The sequence below is a fragment of the Crocodylus siamensis genome, chromosome 1 (assembly GCF_052110815.1).
Source record: "Crocodylus siamensis isolate JL-2025a chromosome 1, ASM5211081v1, whole genome shotgun sequence".
Lineage (NCBI taxonomy): Eukaryota > Metazoa > Chordata > Crocodylia > Crocodylidae > Crocodylus > Crocodylus siamensis.
The window spans coordinates 222,465,518-222,490,526 of NC_143395.1; the positions used below are offsets into that span (position 1 = coordinate 222,465,518).

The 25,009-nt window shown below is 41.4% G+C and overlaps 1 protein-coding gene across 2 annotated transcripts; it reads left to right on the top strand.

Annotated features, from left to right (window-relative positions):
• Positions 1-23,181, top strand: BTLA (B and T lymphocyte associated). 2 transcript variants are annotated; one of them, XM_090057653.1, is made up of 6 exons: positions 1-2,191; positions 14,108-14,416; positions 15,506-15,538; positions 16,851-16,985; positions 19,005-19,051; positions 20,709-23,181. In XM_090057653.1, the coding sequence occupies exons 1-6, from the start codon at positions 2,104-2,106 to the stop codon at positions 21,048-21,050; spliced, it is 954 nt and encodes a 317-aa protein (XP_089913779.1). In that variant the 5' UTR covers positions 1-2,103; the 3' UTR covers positions 21,051-23,181. The 2 variants fall into 2 exon arrangements, with proteins under 2 accessions (XP_089913779.1, XP_089913771.1); XM_090057645.1 differs by having other exon boundaries at positions 2-2,191; positions 15,503-15,538.
• The last annotated feature ends 1,828 nt before the right edge of the window (positions 23,182-25,009 follow it).

The following is a 25,009-nucleotide window of genomic DNA, read 5'->3' on the forward strand; positions in this document are numbered from 1 at the left end:
AACTTGATAAACTTCATGCTCTTAGAAGGGGCTACCATCCCTGCTATTTTCATCCAAATCTGCCAAAAAGTGACAGTTATTGACAGTTTCATGCTTCCCCATTATAGCCTACGGGCGAAGCATCAAAACAGCATTGAAACAGTGAAACTATTTTGATGAAACGAAATGGAACAGCACTTTGAAACAAATTGACACACTGTCCATCGAAATGGAAGTCAAAACAAAACAGTGCTTCTTCGCACAGCCCTACCACACATGCTGCACATGCAGGCATTCCCCATGCTACTAACTGGCAGCACAGGGTGTGCTTTTTGACACCAGGAGATCCTGGTATCAAAAAGCCCACACTAGAAAAAAAGTGGGGCAGCACACATGATGGCAGCATGCACCACCCAAAACAGGAGCCTGCCCAGCCAGTCATGCTCCAGCTGCCAGCCAGGGTCCGTACTGCCAGACTGCCGCTGCTGGAGCCCCAGGAGACGCTAAGGCCCCCAGGTAAGGGTGCTGGGGCTAGTGCAGGTGCTGGTCTTAGCTTCCCCTACCCCACTGAAGGCAGCTTACCATGCATCAGAGCATGCATGCACAGGCATTCCCTGGGGACAAGCAGCAGTGGCACAACTATGCACCACTGCTATTTGTCCTTGGGGAAATGCATGTGTGCACTCATCTGGACACACCCAAGGGCTCTAAAACATTTGGTGGGAAGAAAGGAGGAGCTGGCTTTGTTTCAGGGATGTAGCCTGGGAACAGAATAGAGTATCTTACATTTGTGCAGAGTGCACTTGCACTATACAATCATTGCGGTTCCTTCCAACCTTAGAAGTCTAAATTTTCACAAGGATAGCACAATATGACATTTGGCATGTTATACAATTTGCACAGATTGTGGGAAATGTGGCATCAGTGAATGCAAAATAATACATATAGGAATAAACGTTTAGGATCATTTGCACCTTTTATAGGGTCCTGAATTCTCTCTGTCACACCAAGAAAGTACCCACAAGTCATTACCAACCCCTTCCTCCCCCAAAATAAAATACACGCACAAAACAGGCAATAGGATGGTGGAAATAAAAAAAGCGATGGATGGAGAATAATATAGATCAGCACTACAGTCTTGTCTAGAATACTGTTAACCATTAACCCCATCTCAAAGAGGATACTGTAGGACTGAGGTTGTCTAGAGAACAGTGAGATGAGTGGTTGAGGGCATAGGAACTGAGACTAAAAAACTGTGCTTACTCTAAAGAGAACATTAGAAAATTTTAAAACAGTGGGAGCCAACCTTTTTGGTAGGCATACCACAAATGAGCTCTGCGCTCTGCCCCCTCTCTCATCCCGACAAATACCACTCCAGGCCCATTCCCTTACCCAATCTGATGCTCTGCTTTCTGCTCCCTGACATGCACTCCTAATCTGCTGCTGTGCTACCCTTCCCCTCTCTGATCTGCCACGTGCTACACAAAGGCTGCACGTGCCACTTCTGGCATGCATGCTGCAGGTTGGCCACTTTTCATTTAAAAGCTTGAAGTGTACAAAATAGGAAACAGCAAGAAGCAATTGGATTGGCAACTTTAGCTCTTCCTGTCTCATTACAAATGTATTTAAATACATGAGTAAATTCAAAAGAACTGAAGAAAAAATGCAATACTTCTCAGGAAAAGTCTGATTAAATAGAACTCTGCCACAGTTTTAAGGTTGCATTAAATTATACAGCCATTAGTTTTTTCAAAATGCTGTAGTTCCATTTGTTGAACTGAAAAAAGCACTTGGGGGCAGGTTACTTCTGCTTACCACTCTGAGGAAAAGACGTTTTGTTCATAACCTTTTTGCAGTTCAGAGATTTTAGAAGCAAGTAGGTGGGTGATGTTACAACCACACAAAAAAAGTCATCATGTAAAACCTGTTAGATCTTTGCATAGCAGATTACTAAACCTTCCCCGCCCTCTTCCTCACTGCTCAACTCCCTCCCTTTTCTAAGTTTTCAGTCAAGATAAGCTCAGACTCACACCATGGGCAATTACAGAGGCATTGTAGGAGGCTACCTGGATTGCACTTCTCTACCACAGAGAACCTTCTAACCATCTGTACCATGACCATAAAATGAAGGCTTCTCCAGGCATGCGGACAAGTAGGATTTTACTGCACATCTTTCTAATGGTGCTTCTTCCGAGTAATCATCAGGCTCACGGTAAGAAACATGCTTATCAATGTAATGCATTTTGATTTACTACCTTAAAAAACACAGTCATAAACCAAAGAAATTCCTATTGTAGCTTGGCTAGGAAAGCATTCAGATTATGAAACTAGTCAGATGTAGAATGGCCAAATGAAATGGGGCATGTATCTAATGTGATAACAGTAACCAGAGCGTGGATGTGAGGCAATTGAAACCAGGCCTCTGAGTTAGTGTGGAGATTAAATCTTGAGTAGATGGTGATGGGCCTCAAACTTCCCAACCAAGTGCTCTGCAGCGTGGAGGCAGTTCATCTGGAGACCCTAGTTATGGCCCAGGGATCCATCAGGTGTGGATTAAGCCCAGGTTACAGTCTGGGGTCTGTGTTTTCTGGTCTAACAATGGCAAAGCTTGTTTAAAATCATGTGCTGTAGACACACATTGATATTCCTCTTCTTTTTATCACTGAAATTATGTTGATTCTAAGGGGGTTACTCCTGACTTATGACTGGAGCACATGAAAACTGGGCCTTGTACTTTCATAACATATTGTACCCAATTCATCCCTGATGTTTTTACTGTAGTCAGTGGCTTTTTTAGCTTATTTTGATCCAGAGTGATTATGGAGCACAAGGTCATGAGTTCTCATGCAGGAGACCAGCTTTATCCTTTGTGTTTGGTGGGGGGGGGGGGATTAATGGGAAAAAATGGGGCAGATGTGTTATAACTGACGCGTTTATGGTGCTGTTACTTAAGTCAAGATTTGTGCAGCCAATATCTTTGTTTAAAAGCATTTTAAGTACACTGTAAAAGTCAAGCTACATTATTTTGATTCCATGTACCAAATCAATTTTAGCTACTGTTGAAGTTCCAGCACCTGGAATCTGTAGCATATTCCAAACTCTTCATAAAGGTCATGCTAATATAAAGAGACAGAAATTAAAATTAAGTGAACATGGGAGATCCTTTAGCCACAGGACACAAAAATGTCAGATGGGGTCTGAGATGTACCCTATCTGGTTTGCCTGACAGTAGGGGCTATTTGACTGGCTCTAGGCCACTATATGACCTGCACTTGGGCAAATTATTTACTACTCCTGTACCTTCATGTCAAAGGAGGGAAACAGCAGAACTGTTGTGAGCTGCCCCTATTACAGACCCTTGACTACACATGGTCACAGGCATGGCACAAACATTTTATCTGTAACTTTTCTGTGCTTGTTCCAAATTGGTTTCAAAAGCAAGAGACAAATAATCCAGTCCTACTTAACAGAAGAGCATCTGAAAATTCCCCTCTAACTGGGAACAGATAAATGACTACTTCCCCTTCGCCCTACCAAAAGCGCTTCTGCTGGAAGTTTCATGCAAGAACAGACAAAGAAAAAAAACCCTATGTTTCAGACATGCATAAGAGAGAAAATGCCCCAACATTTTCATTTCTAGCCTACTGAATTTGCATCTCTTATCTGACATGAAAGCCCTCCCAGCCTGGCATCAGCAGAGCTGCTGCTCTCAAGCAGCTTCCAGGATGACCCCCAGGAAGCATGTTATTACTGAATCACTTGAACACAAGTTGTGCAGCAAGCACTATTTTACCATCAGGAAAAATAGAAGTGGGGAGTCTTGTGGTTTTGAGGTCTTGTTTCAGGTTTGCCGTGCTGTGCATTAATCTTCAACTTTGGAACTTTCATGCCAGGAAAAAATAAATATCCCCATTATTAAGCTACAGCCAAAATCTAAGGTAGTCCAATTTGCTGTATTGACTCAACTTTACAGGCAACTTTCATCAGTCAAATATCAGCCATAAGTGCTATAGTTCACTGTCAGACATTTAAGAGCAGGTGTACATTAGACAATAATTGATATTTTTTCCCATAGAAAAATTACTCTTTGCATATAAAGGAGAGTAAATATGAACATGACACTGGTAAGACATCACGTTTGCCCTCTTAAAATTATATAAGGAAAGACAAAAGCAAAAGCTCCATCCACATCGTTAACTTAGTCATGTTTCATATCCAGAATAAATATGGATATTTATCTACACACTTAAAACACTCCATTATGCAACATGGCTGAGATAACGCTATTGTATTAATCTTACCTTATACTAGGGCAGACCAAGGAGGGTATGGCAGTGTAGTTGCACTCCCTTTCCACTGCTTTCCCAGGCTGATCCAGGCACAGGAGCCTCAGAGTCTCTATGGCTCCACTCAGATGCAGGCTGTGGTCATGTGGGGTGACAGGTTTCACAGGTGACAGTGGTGGTGGCATGCAGGTTTCTCTTTCCAGCACCAGCTCCCTGCCTGCCTCTCCCCTGTAGGTATCCCCTGGTAGCTGGGAGCAGGCGTTGGAAGGAAGAAGCTAAGCACAGCTGCCGCTCTCCCACTTGATGCAGCAACAGGTTTAGCCCCAGGAAACAGCTGTGCAGGGAGCCGAACTCAGCCAGGGACAGCAACAGTGGTACAGAGATCTCCCCCTTCCAGTGCCTCATTCCAGCCAACAAGGGACACCAGGAAGGGGTGAGCAAAGACTGGGAACTAGGAGGAGGAAACTGAGTGCCATCACTGCTGTCCCCAGCCAAGTTCATCATCCCATGGACTCACTCCCCACAGTCTCCAGCTGGAGCAGGGCAGGAATAGCTCTGGCCCCCAAGCCCCCAGGTCAGTCAAGGGGAAGCAGCAGTGGCCCTCTGCCCCTTTTGTGCTCTTGCTTTTTGTCCAGGTACCCTATGCTGACATAGGGGCTCCAGTTACGCCTTTCCCCCAATGTCCCATGGTTGGAGGGCTGGTGCACTCCCCCCCCATTGGTGTACTTCTTGTGTTTTATCCACGAAGTTAGCCTGACAGTAGTACTAGGTATTGATGCAAATCATGGATTTTTCCCCCCAAGGTTGAGGGGGGAAGACTGAAACCACCCTAAAAACAAAACAAGACCACCCTAAAAACCACCCCCATTAACCACCCTAAAAACAAAACAAGACAACTCCATAAGCATCACTCTGCTCCAACATCACGAACAGCTGTCAGTAGACTACAGGATGCAAGGCAAGCATTCGAATAGTGCCTTCACTACTATTCCACTCTGGATTTACTTTTCCTGTGTTGCAGGTTGCAGTAAAAGCAGAGTTGTCCATGAAACTCTGGTTGTGTATTTATTTTTAAGGGAAGTTGTAAGAGACTCAGTGTTAAATGCATGGCCCTAATAAATGTATCTCACTGCCATATCCCAGCCCATGAACTGTAATGAGGGCAGATTTTGTCCAGAAGTTTTATGGCTTTATTAGATCTATATAAATTAGTGACTGATTTTAAAAAAAGGTTACATCTTATGTCTTGCTTAATTTTTTGCCTGAGGAATGGCATGGTTGATACCTGTTTCTTGTTGGAGAGGGGGATGGAAAAAATCTCCAGTATAAAGAAACAGTAACAAAACTAATACTATTTTTGAGATATTTTAGCATGCCTACTGTCATAGTACCCAGGTATGTATGGGGCTGTACATATCAATAATTTACACTTGGAGACAGAGACCTGGCAAATTGCTTTTGATAAAATCATAAAGATTGATGTATTTTCAAGTCTTTAGCCTTATATTTTATTTGCAAAGGTGCTTTGCACAGAGGAAGATGAGGAGAGGAGAGAGGAGCAGGAAGTGATTTGTAGCCCCTTTGCTTCTTCTTTATGAGTGAGATAAAGGTTTCTTTTAAAACAAAAACAATCAGCTTGTCTCTTATCTTCACAGTTTGGTAAGTGAACACTTACGTCCCCTCCCCCTTCCCTTAAAAATAAAAAAGAAGAAGAAAATGGTTATTGGATGACATGGAAGTCTCAATTTTTAAACTTTGGGTTTTTTAAGTAACTCTTGGCAGGAGAAAAAAAAAATCTCAGTTCCACTTTCTTAAAGACATTCCTAAGTTCCTCATGTCATAAACACACTATTCTCTTCTGTATTTTCCAAGGCAAAGGAAGGGCAAGGTCAGATTTTCTCTCTCAATATTAAAAAGATAAAAATTGAAAAGAGAATTTCCCTTTCTGGAGGTTATGGCATGTGCTTTAGCTAAGATATTTATTTCAGTGATGCATCAGGCAGAATATTACTGTTCTTTATAAAGAATTCAGTATAGCCAGAAACTGAAGGTTGTTTTACTGCAACCGTACTCAGGTGTTGTAAAGTAGTGGTTTTCAATCTTCTCTCATTTGCAGACCTCTAAAATTTTTTAATAGATGTGCTGACCCCTTTGAATTGTAAGTGTGGGTATTCACATACTTTTGATTGATCAAAGTCATCTTTTGCAGGTCCCTTAGAGATAATCTAAGATCACAGGTTGCAAAATCACTGATCTAAAGGATATGCAGCTTTTGTCAGTATGATTTTACTGATGATTGTAAGTGCAAGCGGGATGTACAAGCAGCTACATGTTTTGTAGATACCTTAATCCTGAGTTTTGCATCCAAGCACTGATCATGATCATCCTTCCTTAACACCCTGAAGGTATATGTTTTAGTATATCCAGCTGTGACAGGCATTAATTTTCAACTGTCATCCCAAAACTTACATACATCTAAATTATCATTTGTGGATTATGTCACTTTTATCAGAGCACCAGCAAAAAAGCAAATAGATTTAAGATATTCATACAAGACATAGCTAATAAATGGTGTTCAGCATTGCATGCCGATTCAATTTTGTTGGAATACTTCTACATTTTATATATAACCATAACATAGTTCAGTATTTGCCATAACAGGTACATGAAATCATCAATCCAATAAGAAGACCTCTTAGCATACCGTGCAAAACCAAAAACTCATTATAAACCATTTTTTTTAACAGAGGTTTCAGGTCCACTATGCTCCCTTTAAACAGTCATTACAGGGAAGCTGGGAAGAGGATTGCTTTAATTGGTCTTGTGCAATTTTGTTATAACAAAGTCAGGCACAAAAACTTTCAGACTTTGTTTACTTATAACATGTAAGACTTAAAGTGATGCAAACCCAAAGTTCTCTCTCCTTGTTCCGTATGAAAAAAGGAACAAAGTTATAAGCAGGTATATACATGCACAAAAGAAGGAACCAAAACGTAAATGATCTACCTTTTGGGGCTACAGCCCTACAGCAGATGCCTCATTAGTCACAGGGTTTCTTGTCCACATCCAAATAAAATGAACTCAAGTTACACAGTTCCCAATTAGCACATTACAAAGGTTCACTTACCAAAGGTGATTATCCTAGAGAACCCCAGGTAGGAGGGCTCCTACAGCAAAACTTGCTCAGAGCCATGCACTGAATACCTTCACCTGTTAGGCTCATTAATAGTGAAAAATCAATAAGCATAAATAGATCAACAGCACCTAACCCTTAATCTGGGATAGGTGTACAGGAAGAGCTTTACATACATTGCTCCTTCATGCATTAGATAGTCTTTTTTAAGCAGAACACAAATGAACTGTAAGTCAGTGGTGGTGCTGTATTAGAAAAGAAAATGCTATCTACCTTGACTTTCAGTGACTCCCAGAAGTCTACAGGGGATGCTGAGGGGGTCAAGATAATCATTGGGCAGAAACAACATGAGGGAGAATCTATTGTATTGGAGGGAATCAGTTTCGTCTCCCTTCCACCCTCAATATTTCACTGAGCCTGATTTAAGGACGGTGCAGTTAAACAGAAGAAGTGTAAATTAAAGGAGCAAATTAGCAACACCTGCTGCACATCCAGTTAGCATGTCACCTATCATGCATGCTGAAATCAGAAAGGAAATTTATATACTTCCTGCATTTCCTTTGTTGTTTCTTCAAAGAAGGCAGTGTTTCTGCCCTAATGATGACATCTTGCTATGCTAGCCCATGCCAACATTCACATTTTCAGAGAAAGCTGTTTTGGAATTCAGTGCACACTCATGCACTTTCTTTAGAAAAAAACAACAACAACAGGGATCACAGATGCCTGGATCAATCAGCAAATCACTGCTTTTAAGAGCAGTGTTTCAGAAAAGGATTTTCTCACTGTGATCACCTATGCAGGCATGCTCCAATGATCTGAGAAGCTGAAGTCTTCCTCTATAATGCTAGCATGGCACTAGTAGCAGAGGGGTCAGCATTTCTACATTTCAGTGCTAGTTTGTCTCTGTAAGAAAGACAACTTCTGTCTCAAGGTCTCCCTTTCCTGGCTTCAGCTTAGTAAGTCCTCTTTGTGAGAACTTCAGGACTTCAAAGAGGTCTGAGTTGAGATGGACATCCCAGCAACACATTCCCCTAGCTCAGGGAGATCCTACTGTTGGATGAAGGTTGCTGTCTCCAGTCCACAGTGGTCATATCCTTAGGGTGATGTCTTCCTATTAGTAAAGTCATATTCCTTTCAACTGCATATTTAGCTGAAATTCAGATGAAAAAAAATCAGTCTAATTCTTTCTAAGTATGTGGGTCCACAGAAATCCCCTCAAATGTGTAAAAACCCTTAGAGAAGTTTTCTGGGGTAATTTTCTGAGGTTTTAATGGGGTAATTGCTCCTTCCCAACTGACATCTGACCCCGATGTTTCAATTTATGCATTACCATAGCAATATACAGGGATTTGCCTATGAAGAAAATGTGATACCAGTGCTCTGAAAATGGCAGATCTAAGGCTTTTGATCCTGTAATAAGGTCTTGGTGGATAAAACCCCTGCAATTCTGAAGAGCTGTTATGGGAACTAGGTCTAACTTGGACAAGACAGGGAATGTAGTATTAGTGTTGAGGAGGGAAGAAGGACAAAAGTTACAGCACAAGCATGCTGTTGATGTTGATTCCCAATTTGTGAGAGTTACAATGGGGCTTTTAAAATCTGTTTCCAAGACAGAAAATTTTGCTTTCTAATTCTAGGTCTTTGTTTCCATTTTCAGACCCCATTCAGCCATGTGGCGCTGTTGTGGTATCTATATGACCTACATTCTAAAAGACCAGTTGTACTTTCCTTTCATCAGAAATGGAAAAGTCTGAGTTACAAACAAAGATCTCACTTTTTGATTAATTTAAAGAACATGTACAGTCTCAATGAGGGATGTGTGTATGTGTAGTACAGTATTACATATTCAGGCTTATAATATTTTTATTAATATTTCTAAATACTCTCAAAGTGTGCGTTTGTGTAGGGAGTATAGTGACAGAGTGGCATCTTGTTATGGCTCCAGAGGCAAGAGCTCAAGCCATGCCCTGGCTTTGTTCTGATGTTGGAGCTGTAATTCAACTCAACCTGTTTTAAAAGGGTACTAGATCATTCATGCTGGAGAATCAAAGCACCCAGATGTGATGAGTAGGGTTAACAGTCCATTGATAACATAAACTGACATGTCTTAACCATTCTAGCTTGGGGAGGGGAGGGACCTTTTAACTTTTTGATTCCCAAAGTCTTTTGTGTATATTAAGAAAAATCAGCTGGAAACACAATCACAAAAGAGTGCCTGCTGTGCTGTTGTTCAGATTGATGTTTAAAGGTTGTAGTGCTCTCAAATCCTCATCTTGCAGGTGAGGATTTGGTGGACATTTGAAGGACATGGTGAACGTCATGGAGGGTTATGTGCAAGAACTGCAGGGTTATTGTTCCAAATTTGGAGTAAATTGAACAGAGACTTCCAGAGATACAGCCCCACTGAACAGCCCTGCCCAGACTTTTCTTAAAGGTGACAGACATTACCAAATGTTTGTGTGTGATCATGGGGAGCAAACTATGGATCTAATCATACCCAATAGCCTCAACCACTGGGCATTTACCACAACTAAAGCATGGTAACTGCTTTGTGGAAGCAACATTGAAAGGTATTAGAAAGAAGCTGGTTGTCAAGACTGCAGCATGTCTGATGCTTACACACTCAATAGATTACACGGTGCACTCACAAAACTGAGCAAGGTTTTCACATGAGCTGGGTCACTTGAGGCAGACTGAAACTGCCCTTCACCAACCCTCAGACAAACATGTGCAAGAGTATAAAAAAAGAAGGCAAATCATTCTCTTAACATGCCTCTGTCACAGGATTTTTTTGGTTTTCAATTTTGCAAAAATGTACTCTGAACATCAGTAAATGCTGAAGGCTGTTCAAAATATTTTGGAAAAGAAAATAAATTGCATACACAAATACTTGCTGGGAGGAAAGGAAGTTTGAGGTTTAAGAGGTGGATGAGATGGGGGAAAAAGATTTGTGGAATGGCAGAGGGACTGGTAAGACATCAGAGGCAAGTGGTACCTGCAAGGAAGATATTCTCCTGCTCCATCTGTATGATAGGATTTGAGGTCCTGTCTCTCTAGGGATGACCAAGCCCATGTCTTGGCTCTCAATATGGGTGCCTAACCAGTCAGGTTTGACTCTGTCTTACTGCTGCCCAAATAGAAGCTGGGATTTGTTGGGAAAGGGCTTGCCTTCTGAGAAGGATCCAAGTCCCTGCGTTTGTCCTCTGCATAGCAGCTACCAATCTCTCCAGGCATATTTGAGCCACACTCCTTGCCCTACCATGTGGGCTGGGATCTGGGTAAGCAAGCCCTTCCTCCTTGTTAAGAAGCAAACAGGTGTGCCAGACCTAGAAATACACAGTGGGGTGGAATATTTAATACATATCACATGTTTTAAGTACTGCTACTTAAAACATGGCAGGGGGGAGGGGATGAGAGCACCCAGTGAGATGAATGGAGCAGTTCACAGCTCCCAGAGCCAGTGTTTCAGCAAGGTTTATTTTCATTTAAGTGAGAATATTACATAGAGATGAAGAGGCCACTTTGAAAATCTCTTTAAACCCTTTTCTGTTTAAAGGTTGACTCTTTTAATTGACCTCAAATCGCCATGATTATTTAGGTCTGAAAATTAATTGGGCCTCACAGTGCTCCAGAATACAGTTAATGATCCAAATGTAGGGTCATTTAAGTCCAATTTTTCCTCAACATACAGCCTGCATCCTCTCAGGAAAACAGAATATTTAACCACTGATGCTAGGGACAGACATTGCACATAAACCAGTTTAAGTGATCAGAAACTGATTTAAACCTGTAGCAGAACACAGTCAGTGCACATAAACCAGTTTGAAAATGGCTGAAACCGGTTTCAGATAAACCTGGTTGAATGTAGTATCAGACTTAAAGGATTTGGCTTAAACTGGTTTATGCAACATCTGTCCCAGACCCTGTGCTGGTTAAAGTCAAATCAAACACCTCCAGCATCCAGGCATGCTCTCTGGGCTGAGTGAGGCTCTTTGCTTCGCAGCAGGGCTGGCCCCTCCTTTCTGCTCTGTAGCCAGAGCAGTGCGGGGCATGGCCAGACGCTGGCCTCCCATGGCCCCTGAGGCATATTTCTCCCTCCATCCCCTCTCCCCACTGCTGGCAAACCCGGCAGACCTCCACGGCTTTCAGGCAGCCAGGTAGAGACAGAGTTAATTCCTCCCTCTCTCCAGCTTGCCTGCAGCCAGGGAGGGGATTCATTCCACAGCAGGAGTAGGAGACAGAGGCAAGACCTGCACTTGTGAGCCCAGAGCTAAGACCTACAGGACCAGATTGAAAGGTAGGAAGTGTTGGCAAAGACCAAAAATCATCACACATATGTGTATATTGCAGACAGCTGGAAGTTGCAGACCAAATAATGCAGAGAGCTACATTTACATCATCAAGCAGAACCTGTGAAAACCTAAACAAAGTCTTTCTGAATGCCTGGCTGTAAGGAGACACTCTGCCCTCAGGATTAGTAAGACTTATGCAAGGCTTTCTCTCGTCTTCCTTCTTTACATTTTAAGTTAGACTAAGTTGTGTATCAGTATACACAACTGGGTTTTACTGGGCTGCATCTTATCTTAGGTGATAATTTTTCGTAGTTCCCTGTTGTATGCTTTGCAAATTGCTGTGTTCAATACATGCTTGCTTCAGAGAAAGGACTTTTTCCCTATCCCCACTCATCAATCTGGCAGCAGCTCACCCTCCATCCCTAGGCTGGTGGCTGGCATCCTATGTGTCCAGCTAGCCCTGGCTGGTACCTGGCCACATCCACTCCACTCCAACGGGGGGGCGGGGAGAGCCTTGGAGGGTGTCTTTCTTCTTCCCCACTTTGGCAGTGGCTGGCAGGCATGCTCTAGCACTTACCAGCTTCTGGTTTAACCCATTTCTACAGGTACACCCAAAAGCAACCCAAATATACATCTCTACAACTAGGAAACATATAATTAAGGTACACACCGAATCTGAGTGTACTGGAGAGACTAGCTAGGGACTGACATGGACCGTGTGCCAAGCAGGAACATGGCTGAAACAGGGTCAGGCAGTCCAGCAGGTGAGGGGCAGACTGGGAACATAGGAGTTGGTTGGTTCAGTATACAACAGTGTTACATAGCTAAAGTAAGGTCCTAACTATGATACAGGTGCACTGCAGTCAAAGATGTTGGACATCAAGGAGCAACCATAATCCCAATTTCATTATAATAAGGCGTGTGATGTAGGAATTGTACAACATTCTTTTCCTTTAGTAGCCAGTGTCTACTATCAAATATCAGATAGTAAAAGATTATGATATTTCAGTCTCCCGGTTTTCAGAATTTGGGGGTTTACTGAACTTGATCCTCTAGAAAGTACAAGGCAACCACAACTTGGTTACTTTTTCACTGATTTTATAACTGAATGGCAGTAGTATGCTGAAAACTATTTAAGGCAGGAAACAGAAAACTAAAGTAAATCCCAGAATAGCAAAAATGTTGAACAAGAAATAACCAGAAAAACCCCAGCACACATAACCCCAGCACCTGCCTTCTGAACGGCTGGAGTTCATGGTTTCAAATTCAGAGGTATGGTATATAAGAATAAGAGGAAGTAAATGTCAGTGGGAGGAAGCTGGGTAAAGGAAACTAAAAATTGATGCAATTTATATTTTCTTTCAGCTGGTCTGCTCATCAGATTATCCTCTCAGACTCACTAGTGCATCACTTCATAAATATGGCTTCATGAGGGGGTGAGAAATGTGAAGATGGACCTGATATTTTCCCAGTCTATTTATGCAATATTAGACAAATACTACATTGTACAGGAGTTATATTTGCTCTGTAAATAACAGACCTAGCATGAAAAAATGAAAAACTTAAAAATTAAGTAATCCGCATGACGACATATTTGCTCTTCCACCCAAAGAGTTCTATTTCATGTTACTTATTTTTTTTGGTAACGAAAGCCAATCTCTAGTTCAGATAAAGGAAGCCATAATGTATACCATCTCTTCTGTAAATGAACCACAGGCATAGGTTAATATGGTCACATGACTGGAATCTAAGGAATTTTACACTGAATCAAAAATGTGCATTCTGCCATGTCAAACCAGGCAGAGTAGTCCCAGGTCCCAGATCTAGATCTGGAGCTACCTCTAGCATTAGGCAGGGGTGACCAGGCCGAGCACTCAGGGATGCCCCTGTCTAATTCCCAGGGATAGAGCTTGCAATGGCCATTCATTGGGATGGGGCATAAGGCAGTTCTAGTCCCACTTCAGCACCCAGGCTGTCTTCTGCCTGACTCTGAGGATTTGGAATGGGATAGCTGTGTCCCAGAATCTGAAGCTGCTTCATACCCTATTCTAATGATCACCTGATCAGCAGGATGGGGCATAGGGCAGGTCCAGGTCAGGGGCACGTGCCACATATTCAATATAAAGCATGATACAAGCCATCTACATAGAGGTTCCACAATAAATGTGTGATATCTTTGTTGATGGTTTGTCATTTTATTACACCATAAATTGGCTGAACAAGTGGCATGTTATAATTTATGCTGCAATTTACATATTAATCACACCATTAATGTAAAAGTTGTCAGGGTCTAGATAGATATAATACATAGAGAATTCAGGTAAGAAGTAATGAGAGTCAGAAGAGAATAAAAGAGTTATTGGGCAATATACAATATGAAACAAATAATATTTTTACATGGTTTTTGTCTTTTCCAGGAGAAACCTGTTCTGTTGAAGTTTTGATTAAAAGGCAGTCCCAATATACAGGCAAATCTGGGCAAGTTGCAACTATAGAATGTCCAGTAAAATACTGCCATGAAAAGCCATCCATGTCTTGGTGCAAAGTAGAAGGGAACACGTGCTTACTTCTGCAAACCAGGGAAACCCACACAAAATGGACTGAAAATGGTGTATTTGTTCTGACATTTTCCTCAGTTCATCAGAATGACAGTGGACTTTACCGTTGTCAAGCAATATCAGGCAATATAAGCAGTATAAGCCATTCAGTAAATGTTACCATTTTAGGTAAGTTTTTGAGGCTCCGTTATTGGGAAGGGCTTCTCTTTATTCAAATTGATCCGAAGTATAAAACGTTCATCCTGGTTTATCATTTTTTTCTCCAAGCATGTTATTCAGTCATATAGAAACAAAGTTAGCGCAAGGACTATTTAGGAATAATTTCCCATGCCATTAGCTACCACAGTAATCAAGTATCACTCACTTCATGATGTTCCCATCACTGTCTTCCCTCTTTGGTCAGGGGTAAAAGATCAAGCAGGACACAAAAGGAAAATATGGTCACAGGAAGATTTTAGAATCTCTTGAGATTTAAGGTGACATGTGAATGGCCTATCTAGTAGTAGGAAACATCAGTCATAGGCAAGGAAGATTAGGAAAGGATGGTCTAGTTGTAAGTCATATGAATTATCTGGGGCATGTATGGTGCTTGTTGGTAGACAAGGACACCAGAACAGAGGGGAAGAAACTATCAGGAGAGATCAGTCTAAGAGCAATAGCTGTCAGACCCAATTTGCATTTTCTGTTCCCTGAAGCAGATGCACGATAGCCCCCTCAGAGTGGCACTGCATACACACCAGTGAACTTGCGTTCCTGGGAGAGTTTATTGATGTATGTCCAATGCTACAGTAATGGAGCTACATTATATTCATTTGGGGTACATGCACAAGGTGGATGTGGCATCTTTCACTGCAATGCTCTCCAATGTTGTTGAGGTGAAGTAGACATGCCCTGAGAGAAAGCATGGAATAAATAAGAAAATAAGAAACAAATCAGAAATAAGAAAAAGAGCATTCACAAGTACGGTCGTTTGGAAAAATGGTGAAACTAATACTATTAGAACGTTATTCCACTTAGCTTTTATTTTTTTTAAGTCATATCAAGGAAGTCAGAATAAAATATTCAAGTATTTCTCAGGCAGCACTAAAAGACAAGTACTGTCTTTTATCCCATCAACTACATTTCTCTTTCTTGTCATGTTATTTCCTTCAATTAAGGGGAAACATTACTGTCTGAGGGTAGAAAACCTAACCTGAGAAGAGAATGTCATGCATTCTCAGACATGTTTCATTTCCCTCTCCTTTTCTGTTTCAGAAGGAGATACAAGTACTTCTGCAAATCCATCAACAAGTACGTTATGAGTTTTATTTTCCTAAAATAAGGGAAGTACCCAGTTTTTAGATGAGCATTTTGTGTGGATCTTTTGCATATGCAAAAAAGTTCTATTTAACCAAAATGCTGAATCACCAGTTGTTACCTGATAAAGTGCTTCGCTTGGAATAAAACTCACTGTGATCAGTTTCCAAGCCTATTATCCCCAGAGCTTCCAGCACCTCCTGCTGTTGCCCCAGACAGCTTATAGATATGTCAGTAGAAGAGAGGCAAAGCCGGTAAAATATTCTCTAGCAGAAGCTCCGCAGCACTTACTTTTCATTTCTCTCACACATGTAACAGAGTCCTCCTACATAACCCGCAAGCTGTCCCTACTGGGAAGAGGCCTACCGTGTTATGATGTAAACACACCTTTACTTGTGGTTGTGGAAAATAATTACCCAAAGCCATAATCTGATCATCTGCTGGGCCTATTCAATGATGTTACCCACACACTGTATGCCAGCAGACACCTTACACCAATGGTCCACAGCAGAGACCTCATTTACAGAAAAAGAAACCATGCATCCTGCATGTTACCAGCATTTAAAACAGAGATAAAGGGATATGGTTTTTATGATCTTTCTGCCCTTTTCCTTTTTCACCCTATTTCGCTTACTGTCCTCCTCAGTTTTGGCACTACGTACATGGAGTGCCCAGCACATAAATATAGCCTTCACCCCACTAGTCTGGCTCCTTCTTTTCATTCTGCCATCTTTCATATGGGAGGTTAAGGATAGACTTCAGAATAAAGACCGAAACATCTACATGTGTGGTTGCTTTTTTCAAGAGCGTCAAGAGTTTAGCTTCAATGGGAACTCAGCACTGTGAAAAATTAGGCTACTGCCAGTCAGGAATCCGAGAAACAGATGCTTGCCTTTAGAACTGTGAATGTTAGATTTTCTTCTCTGTTTAAGTGAGGTTTGGGGTTTTTTTCGGTTTTCTATTTTGTACGGTTCTACAGTTCAGGCTTGTTTACACTGCAGTGTTTAGGAAAGGGATAACTGAAGAAGGAGGAAACAGTTTAGAGTCTACAGCAGTCTTGAATAACTTCCTAGTACTAACTACCCCCCCTTTTTCAACCAGCCTTTCACAATCCACTAAGTACATTCCTTCATTCACTGCTCTGTAGAATGCTTGTTTAGCTACCCCAATTAAGGATGTTCTCAAAATGTCCTCTTAGGAGATTAAGCAATTAATGAATTAAACTATTTAAAACTGATTAGATGGATCAAAATAACTCAGCTAACATTCTCTACTACATACTAACACATTTCAGTGGAACTTGCAGATACCACCAGCATCCAAGAAAATCCCCAAGGATATAAAAATGGCAATATGAAGTGGATTATTTATGGCACGTCATCTCTGGGGGCATTCTTTCTACTCATCCTGATATGCCTATGTTATCTCAAATGGCACAAAGGTGAGCTCTCCCTCCATTTCACCTATTGCTCCTGTAGCTTTTTTCTGCTGTCCTTATTGTGAGGTATCTATTTCTCCAAGGGCACATCTACGTGTCACCCTACATCACCATACAACATGCTATGGTGATGGAGCAATTACATGAGTCTACATGTGACCAGCAGCTACTTCGCTGTAGCATTGCTGTCCCCCATTTTAGTGTGCCGCTGTCGCGAAGTAGTGGCTAAAACTAACCATGCACCTTACACACAGTGCAGTATGGGCGGTTACTGCACCATACTTTAGTGCTTCCCTTTGGAAGTACTAAAGCACAATGCAGTAACAACGTTACTATAGGACAACATGTAGACGTGCCCTAAGAGTCATAACTGGTTGATGACATTTTCTGGCAGAAACCTAGCTGTTTACAGGGATGATTCTTCGGCAGTTTCACTTTTCTCACATGCATAATCCAGGCAGAGAGGAAGAAGTATGAATAAACACAAAACAGACTTAAACCTTAAACCCCATCTCTTTGTTTTAAATAGCACCGTTATTTTTTTTCTATTTTGAGGAAAAGTCATTGAACATGCAACAATGTCTGAGAAGGAGAGTTAACTCTATTATTAGTCAAAACCCATTTAAGTGCATTCTGCCTCTGTTATTTCTCTCTGAGTTTTCAGTCAGTTCCATTCTTCTTCTTCTCCTCTTAAACTGTTGTACTGGATGGTATTCACCAGCACCTCAGAAATAGATCCCATAGTTCAAATACACCCTTATTTCAATGAGAGGTAGTATTAATTTCTCTTTCCTACTTTTGAATGGTAATATATGTACAATTTTTGACTTCCCAGTACAAGGTGTTATACTTGCATGGTGGATGGCATGACTTTGAATGTATTCCATGATTAATGCCTGAGATTGGAAATCCTTCCCCATCAGTTATCATGGGGTAGGTTTTCCCCAGCATGCTGGAATGCTCTCTTCTCATATTCAAAAGAGCTATGTAGCGAGACAAACATATTCTACAAACTCCCCATCACATTTCCCAATTCTTGTTTATTAACTGTCGTCAACATAGAATCTAATTTGATTGCACTAACACAGATTTTCCATTTTGGAGCTGGATCACCCAGGGTAGGGACATACATTCAAAAAGCCTGAGCCTGATTTGATTCAATCTTTGCAGGTTAGTCTAACCTGGCTGGGCTAAATCAGTTTTGTAACTGGACAGACATCCCAGAAATGCAAGCACATGCCTGCAGTGGCTTAGGCTAGAAGCTGGGGGGGGGGGGTGGGGGTGGCACTAGAGCAGCCCTTCCTTTCTTCTACAGTATGGAGCTGGTGGGGAGGGGGGTGGGCAGGCTCAGGCAGGACGCTGTGATTAGTCCAGCAGGGAATTGATAACAGTGTTTATCACCAATTAAGAAAAAAACAGAGCGCTATTACCAGCTACTTGTTGATTCTGCCTGGTGATTCTACCTGTTGACTCAGAACAGACCATAGCCAGCATGTGGTCTGCTAGCTAATACACAGACACCTCTCAGCAAAGCAAATGGAAGTGGAGAATTCCTGCTTAGTGGGGAGAGAAGGAGAGAGGGAAAGCAGCCTGCAGTCTCTGGAGCTGCAGCCAGGGATCAGAGGGGAGCGGCCAGCCCTGCTGTGGAGCAGAAAGCCCCACCCAGCCCATAGAGCATGCCAGGATGCTGGGTACCTCTGGTTTATCTTAAACCAGCAAGGGGTCTGGGACACACATTGCATAAACCAGTTTGAGCCAAATCAGTTCAGCCTGATACTACATTCAATTAGGTTTATCTCAAGCTGGTTTCAGCCATTCTCAGACTGGTTTTTGTGCACTAAGCATCTGTTGTTAAAGGTTTAAATGAGGTTCTGATCACTTAAACTGGTTTATGTTTAATGTCTGTCCCTAGCCCCAAGGAAGAAGGTGTTTTAGTAGTGTCTACAACCCCCTTCCTACTAGAAGGAAGATGAATCACACAATAGTTCACTGACAATTTTTCTTTTCTTTTCTTTCTTTCAGTGAAATCTAAGACAACTCCAGCAACTTCACAGGCAGAAATAAACATGGTATGCTTGAGCTCTGCTGTAGTACCAAACCTTTCCATAATGATTCGCAACCAGAGTGCTGCAAAGTGTTGGATTTTTTTGAGGGCTGTGGAGTGTTTCACAATATTAGCACTATTAGCACTAAAAATACAGCACTAAACCACTGCCATAGTATAATCTGTGTAATTATGGAGTGCTGAAAGCATTCTTTATGTTATAGGAACAAAGGAATGCAGTTGCTTACCTCACAAAGTGAACTGTCTTATTCAGACACAGCATATACCATGACTATGTGACATACAGGGAGAAAGTGAAAACTTTAAGTGAAAAACATTTATATAAAAAAATGTTCTATAGTTGTTGGGTTGTAGCAGTGCAAGAACGGGTGGAAGAAATCTAATTGAGCTAGGATCCTGAAGGGACATAAGAATGGAGGGCTGGGCATATGGGGAAATGTGGAAGATGCAAGGAGGTTCAGTATGGGGATTTTCAGGAGAGGAGCCTGGATAGGACACTGTCACTGGAAAGGGGGGATTAAAAAGACAAAAAGGAGAGACACAGTAAGACCAAAGTTAGGCAGAACAATGAAAAGGAGGGCAAGAAGTTTGAATTTGATGTGGAAATGAGAGAAAGCAGAAAGCAAAGGATGTTTTTAAGATGCAAACAAAGAAAGGTGGTATTAGTAGAAACTACAGACCATTAAGGGCTGAGAAGTCATAGGACAAGATGAATGAGGCCTTGCTATAGTCCAGGTAAGAGAAGAGACCTTGAAGAATTGTCCAAGGGGAACCAGTGGTATTTGGGGAGTAGAAGGGAAAAGACACAAATCCCTCAGACAGAAGGAAAGGAAAAGAATTACCAGTGGGGGACTGATGCATGGCAGGAACAGGTCAGGGGGCAGGGGGGGAGGGAAGAGAGAGGAGAGGAAGAGCGCAGCAGTGAGCAGAGGAGAAAAGACCGGAAAACTGAATCAATCCTAGAGTGGAGGAGAAATGCCATATTGCACACAAGGAGAGGAGGCTGAGCAAAAAGAAGAGGCTCCTGTAAGTGGCTAGCATGAGATGATTTGATATTTGGAGAACTTGCTGAGGAGCTGAAACAACTTACGGCAAAATGCAGGGTGTTCAAAGAGTCATTTAGAAAAAAGCACGTTAAAGCACCAGGAACAGAACATGACAGAACAGAGATGGAATGTAGGTGGGTGAGCAAGTGGGGCCAAGTAGAGGTCTCTAGGATCAGCAATACACCAGTTAATAAGCAGATTTAAAGAATCTGAATAAGGAAAAAAGAAATTGAGGCAATTACAGAAGAGAAGGGAGTTTAGGAGATGGGAAGAGTGAGGGCAAGATGAGAGAAAGGGAGAATCTTGGATTCTGAGACTGAAGTGAGAAGAGTGATGAGCCATAAAAGTCAAATAGACGAGCTTGGGGTTTTGCCCTGAGATTAATGAGATCATATAAAGAAGGAGAAAGAAGAGGAGGAGAAGAAAGAAGACAAGACTGACTTTGGTGAACAAGGTAGAGAAAGGCTAGAGGTGTGTTAATCAAGGCTTTCTAATATTTTCCTAACATTTAGTGCATGAACTCAACACCCTGTCTCATACTTACGCTCCACCTGCCAGGTCCATACCCAACACATAGTTTCATACAGAGATAAACCCCATTTTGTTCTCTTGCAGGTCAACAGCTCTACAGATGTCCAATCCCACATCAGCAAGACTCCTGTAGCTCAAAATGAAGGGGCTACATTTGACTATTGTATCATGAAAAGCCAGCTGCAGGTGCCAGATGGAAGTGCAGTTTATGACAATGATGTTCCTCACTGGAATGGTCATGGGGCAGGACCAAGGCCTGCCTGTGACAGACCTGCTATTCCTTCTAAACCATGCTTAACAGAGAGCCTAGAGTCCATTGTTTATGCTTCACTAAATCATTCTGCTGTTGCAGAAAATTTTCTGCCAAGAGAGCTAGATGTAAATATTGAACTTACGGAATATGCTGCTATTAATGTGAAGAAATAAGTTGGGCAATGACAACTCCGTCCTTTAGCCAATACCTTAATGTTGTGTGTGCCACTAGGACTCCAATTTCACCACAGGGACATCTTTACTTTTTATCTAGGGGAGTTTCTCTTTGTTTAGAAGAACATAATCATTCTGATGATATGTTCTGGAATTCACACTTTAAAGGAGCTCACATGGATAGCTCTGTATTAACAAGTGCATAGGTTTTTTCCATCATCCTTGTGAATGTATTTGAAACGGTTATGTTCTTGGAAAGTCTCTTTGTCTCTATTCAAATATAGCCCAGAGCTAGGTGAACCCTTGGACCGATCACATTTTTTTAAAAAGTAAGACTACTGAATGCATAGGAATATTGATTTTTTTCCCCAAATTATAAAAGGCCAAGTGAGCTATACTAGTTCTATCTGAGGGAAATAATGGATTATTTTTGTTCATGGAGTTTTTGCAGATTCACATTTTGCTAGAACAAATATATTTAAAGCTTAAAAGACTACATGTCTTTTAGAAGTTTTCTATGAACCCCAGGAATGTATAAACCTGCTACTAACCAACAACAAGCTGTTTTTTGTTTTGTTTTTTTTACTACTAGGCTATGTTTCTTAACCACCAGCCAGTTTAGGAAAAGTTATCTAGATAACATGAAGAATGATTATGGAGTAATCAGTGGTAATGGAGAAGTATGAACATAAAGGAGGATGGGGAAGAGGTGGAATATACTTAAGCTCTTGAATGAATGAATGAATATAATAAGTGCATACATTAAATGGATGCATTTACAGGTAATGGAGATGATATTGCAAGCTCTATTATTGACACATAGATCCCTCCCTCCAGCAGAAAGAAGCAGAGACTCACTTTTCTATGGCTTTCCTAGAAGCATGCTATCCATGTGCCAACAGAGGCAGAATGCTGCTGTCCACATTCTCATACATGAAAAGAGCCACAAATTCATCCTCCCGTCAGTTGAGGACCTAGTTAAGAAGTGCTTTCATTTTTATAAACCCTGCCTGAGGTAAGCAACTCATGCCTACTTCTGACACCGAATCACTTTCAACTTTACTCAGAGCCTCCTGTCAGATTCCCTCAAAACTATTTCTGCAAAAACATTCATCCTTCTTCAGTCTTGCCATCTCGTTCATCTCAGCACATTCCTGAGTCTTTCAGAATTTCATCTGAAATGCAATCTTCCTTACCTGTGCCACTTATTTTTTCTTCCCCCATTACTTTTATATTGAGCTGAACAATTTATGTTGAGTGATTGAGATACATTTTGCATGGAAGACAGACTTGGTCAAGACAACTTATTGTGCTGGGGATGGGGGGTGAAATAGGCAAAGAGGAAAAAGAGCTATTTATCAATTTGTCTACTACAGTTAGTTCATTTATAAAAATTATTTTATGTTGATTCACTTTTCATAATGGTCATGGCATTTTTTGTAGACAAATGGCTGTTCACAAACTGTTCTCATAAAGCAGTCATTACTCATTATTCTGGGGCTGTTTTTGGTTACCCAAGACATGTGTTGTTGCCTCTGTCCTAAACAGACAATGAAAACTTTGCATCAGTGTACAATAAATGATTAAGGATAGCAGCTTTCAATCATGTAAGCTAACTTTGGATCATGTAAAAATGTGTGCAACTGTATAAAGAAAATAATAAAAGTTTTATCTCCAGAGCTGGATACAAACAGAACTCCCTCCACATTTATCTTTGGGCAAGGGATGGGGAGAAGAGAGAGATCTGATGCTTGACATTTAAAAGCATATTTGTGCGAGTGGTTTGCAGCATTTGTTTAGCTCCAGCTCCAATATCATGCTTCTGCAAGTGATGTACTGAAACAGGTACCAACCAGTATTTGTAAAAGCAGGTTCAGTGCTGCAACAATGAGAGAGTCTTCAACTTGGTTAAAATGCAGACCGCAACTGAAAAGGAAGGATGTATGTACTAGTTCTGCTGTTTTCAGGGTATGTGCAACAAGCTGGATGATTTGTACTTAGGTTAATGGAAAAAAGAGAAATACTCATTTGTGAACATATTGTATCTTTGTGTAATTCCATTTAACACCACAGATAGTAATAGGTTTCTAATTTTTGCTCTACTGCTAATAAAGAATATTTATTATCCCTATGCCTTGTTTCAAGTCTGTTATTTTTTTTTTTTTTTGGTCTGAGCCAAATCATACTGCCTAGGTAGGCAAAACCTTCATTGAAGTTAGTGGAAATTTTCCCCACAAAGGTTGTTAGACCAAGTTCTCAGTTGAAAAACATGAGAATTGAAGAATTCATGGATTGAATACCTCATTGATATCATTTGTTAAAGGAAAAAGAGAAAGACTTATCTCCTGGAAAAAAATAACATCAAATGTTTTGGTTTATTATATGCCATACTTCTCTATTGTATGCCTTTGTAACTGAGATCACTGAATTTCATAACACTAACCACAGCATGTTTGGGGACAGGGGAGCAGAAGTGAATGCCTAATGACATCTGGTGGTCAGTAAATAGAAGTAAAAGGATGTCATGAGTTACACATCAGAGGGGAGAACAGTCTGAAATGACTTATATCAGAATAATTGCAGGAAGCATGCTAAAATGGGAAGCAGGCAGCCGTTAACTCGGAAGGCAGATGCAAGAGTGGGAACTTTAGGTAAGTGAACTCCTCACAGACCCAAGTTTGATTTGGAAGGTAAGATTTGTGTAGCTAAACAGGAAGTGCTTCACCACCTTACCACCAAATGTGCTAACTGCAAGAGAGAGCTCTCATGCACATTACCATGCATTCTTTTAACACAGAAGGCCATACATTTTGTGGTAGGGAAACATAAGAAGCTAAGACATCTATCACTTGAGGAGTAAATAATCTGTGCAGGTGAAATTCAGTTTGTTCAGCTCCTATCTTCTCTTTCCTTGGAAAACATAGACATTGATTTCCTTTCACTTATCCAGGGGAATGTCTACAGTGTGCAAATGGCTCATCTACCAGGAACTGGAAGGTCCAACCCACCTTTTGATGAAGGAGTTGGGTTATTCAGTTCAAATATCTAAGTAAATCTTGACAGAGGCACAGCAAGGCATCTCCATGCCTGGGTCAGCCACAATGCATTGGGCAGCACTGGCTGCCATGGTGCCTATAATAGCAGCATGGTCAGCCACAGCTGCAGCAGTGGCTATTTTTGTGCTCCTCCCTCTCACACCTCAAAGATGGTGCCTGGGGTTTCTCCCCCAGTTGCAATGGAGGTCAATAATGTAATGTTCCATTTGAGAATTCCATCCATCCATTTTTAGGGCTTAATAGACAGCCTGGAGATTAATGCACTTGTATTCCCAGAATGGGAACAGCATCAGCGGTGCCCGTTTGAGTTTCTCTACCCATGTAACTCGGCATTAGACTTAGAGAAGCCATCTCTAGGAATTCAAGAATAATTCGCATGCTTGTCAAAATATTGGAAAGCAAGAAAACAACAAAAATAATGCCTACTTTCATTTCAATCCTCCCAGCTACTGTGTTGCAACCATCCAGGAAAAGTAGCCTGCGATTCATTCCATGGGGACTATTTGGTACCTAACTAGACTTCTTGAAACGCATCATAAAGCTTTCCTAAGTACATTATCAGTTTTTCTTCTTGATTTTCCTTAGCCGCTAGCAATTTCTGCAAAAAACATGTTGTGCATACAGTGTATTCATCCAGGAATCCAGAAACACACGTCCAGGTAAGAACTATGTACTCAGTTATGCCCATGAAAACTCGTGAGAGTTCTAGTGAAGTCTTTGGAGCTTAATTCATGCCAGTGGCAGCAGAAGTGGTCATCACTTTTCATTGCAGGCCACTGATTTGCTTTGTACAGGAAAAGCCTGCAGGTGCGGTCTGAGTGATAACGGATTGCACAATGCACATGCTTCTGTGCAACATATGCAGCATATAGCATAGGACTTTTAGATGGCTATGCACCATGT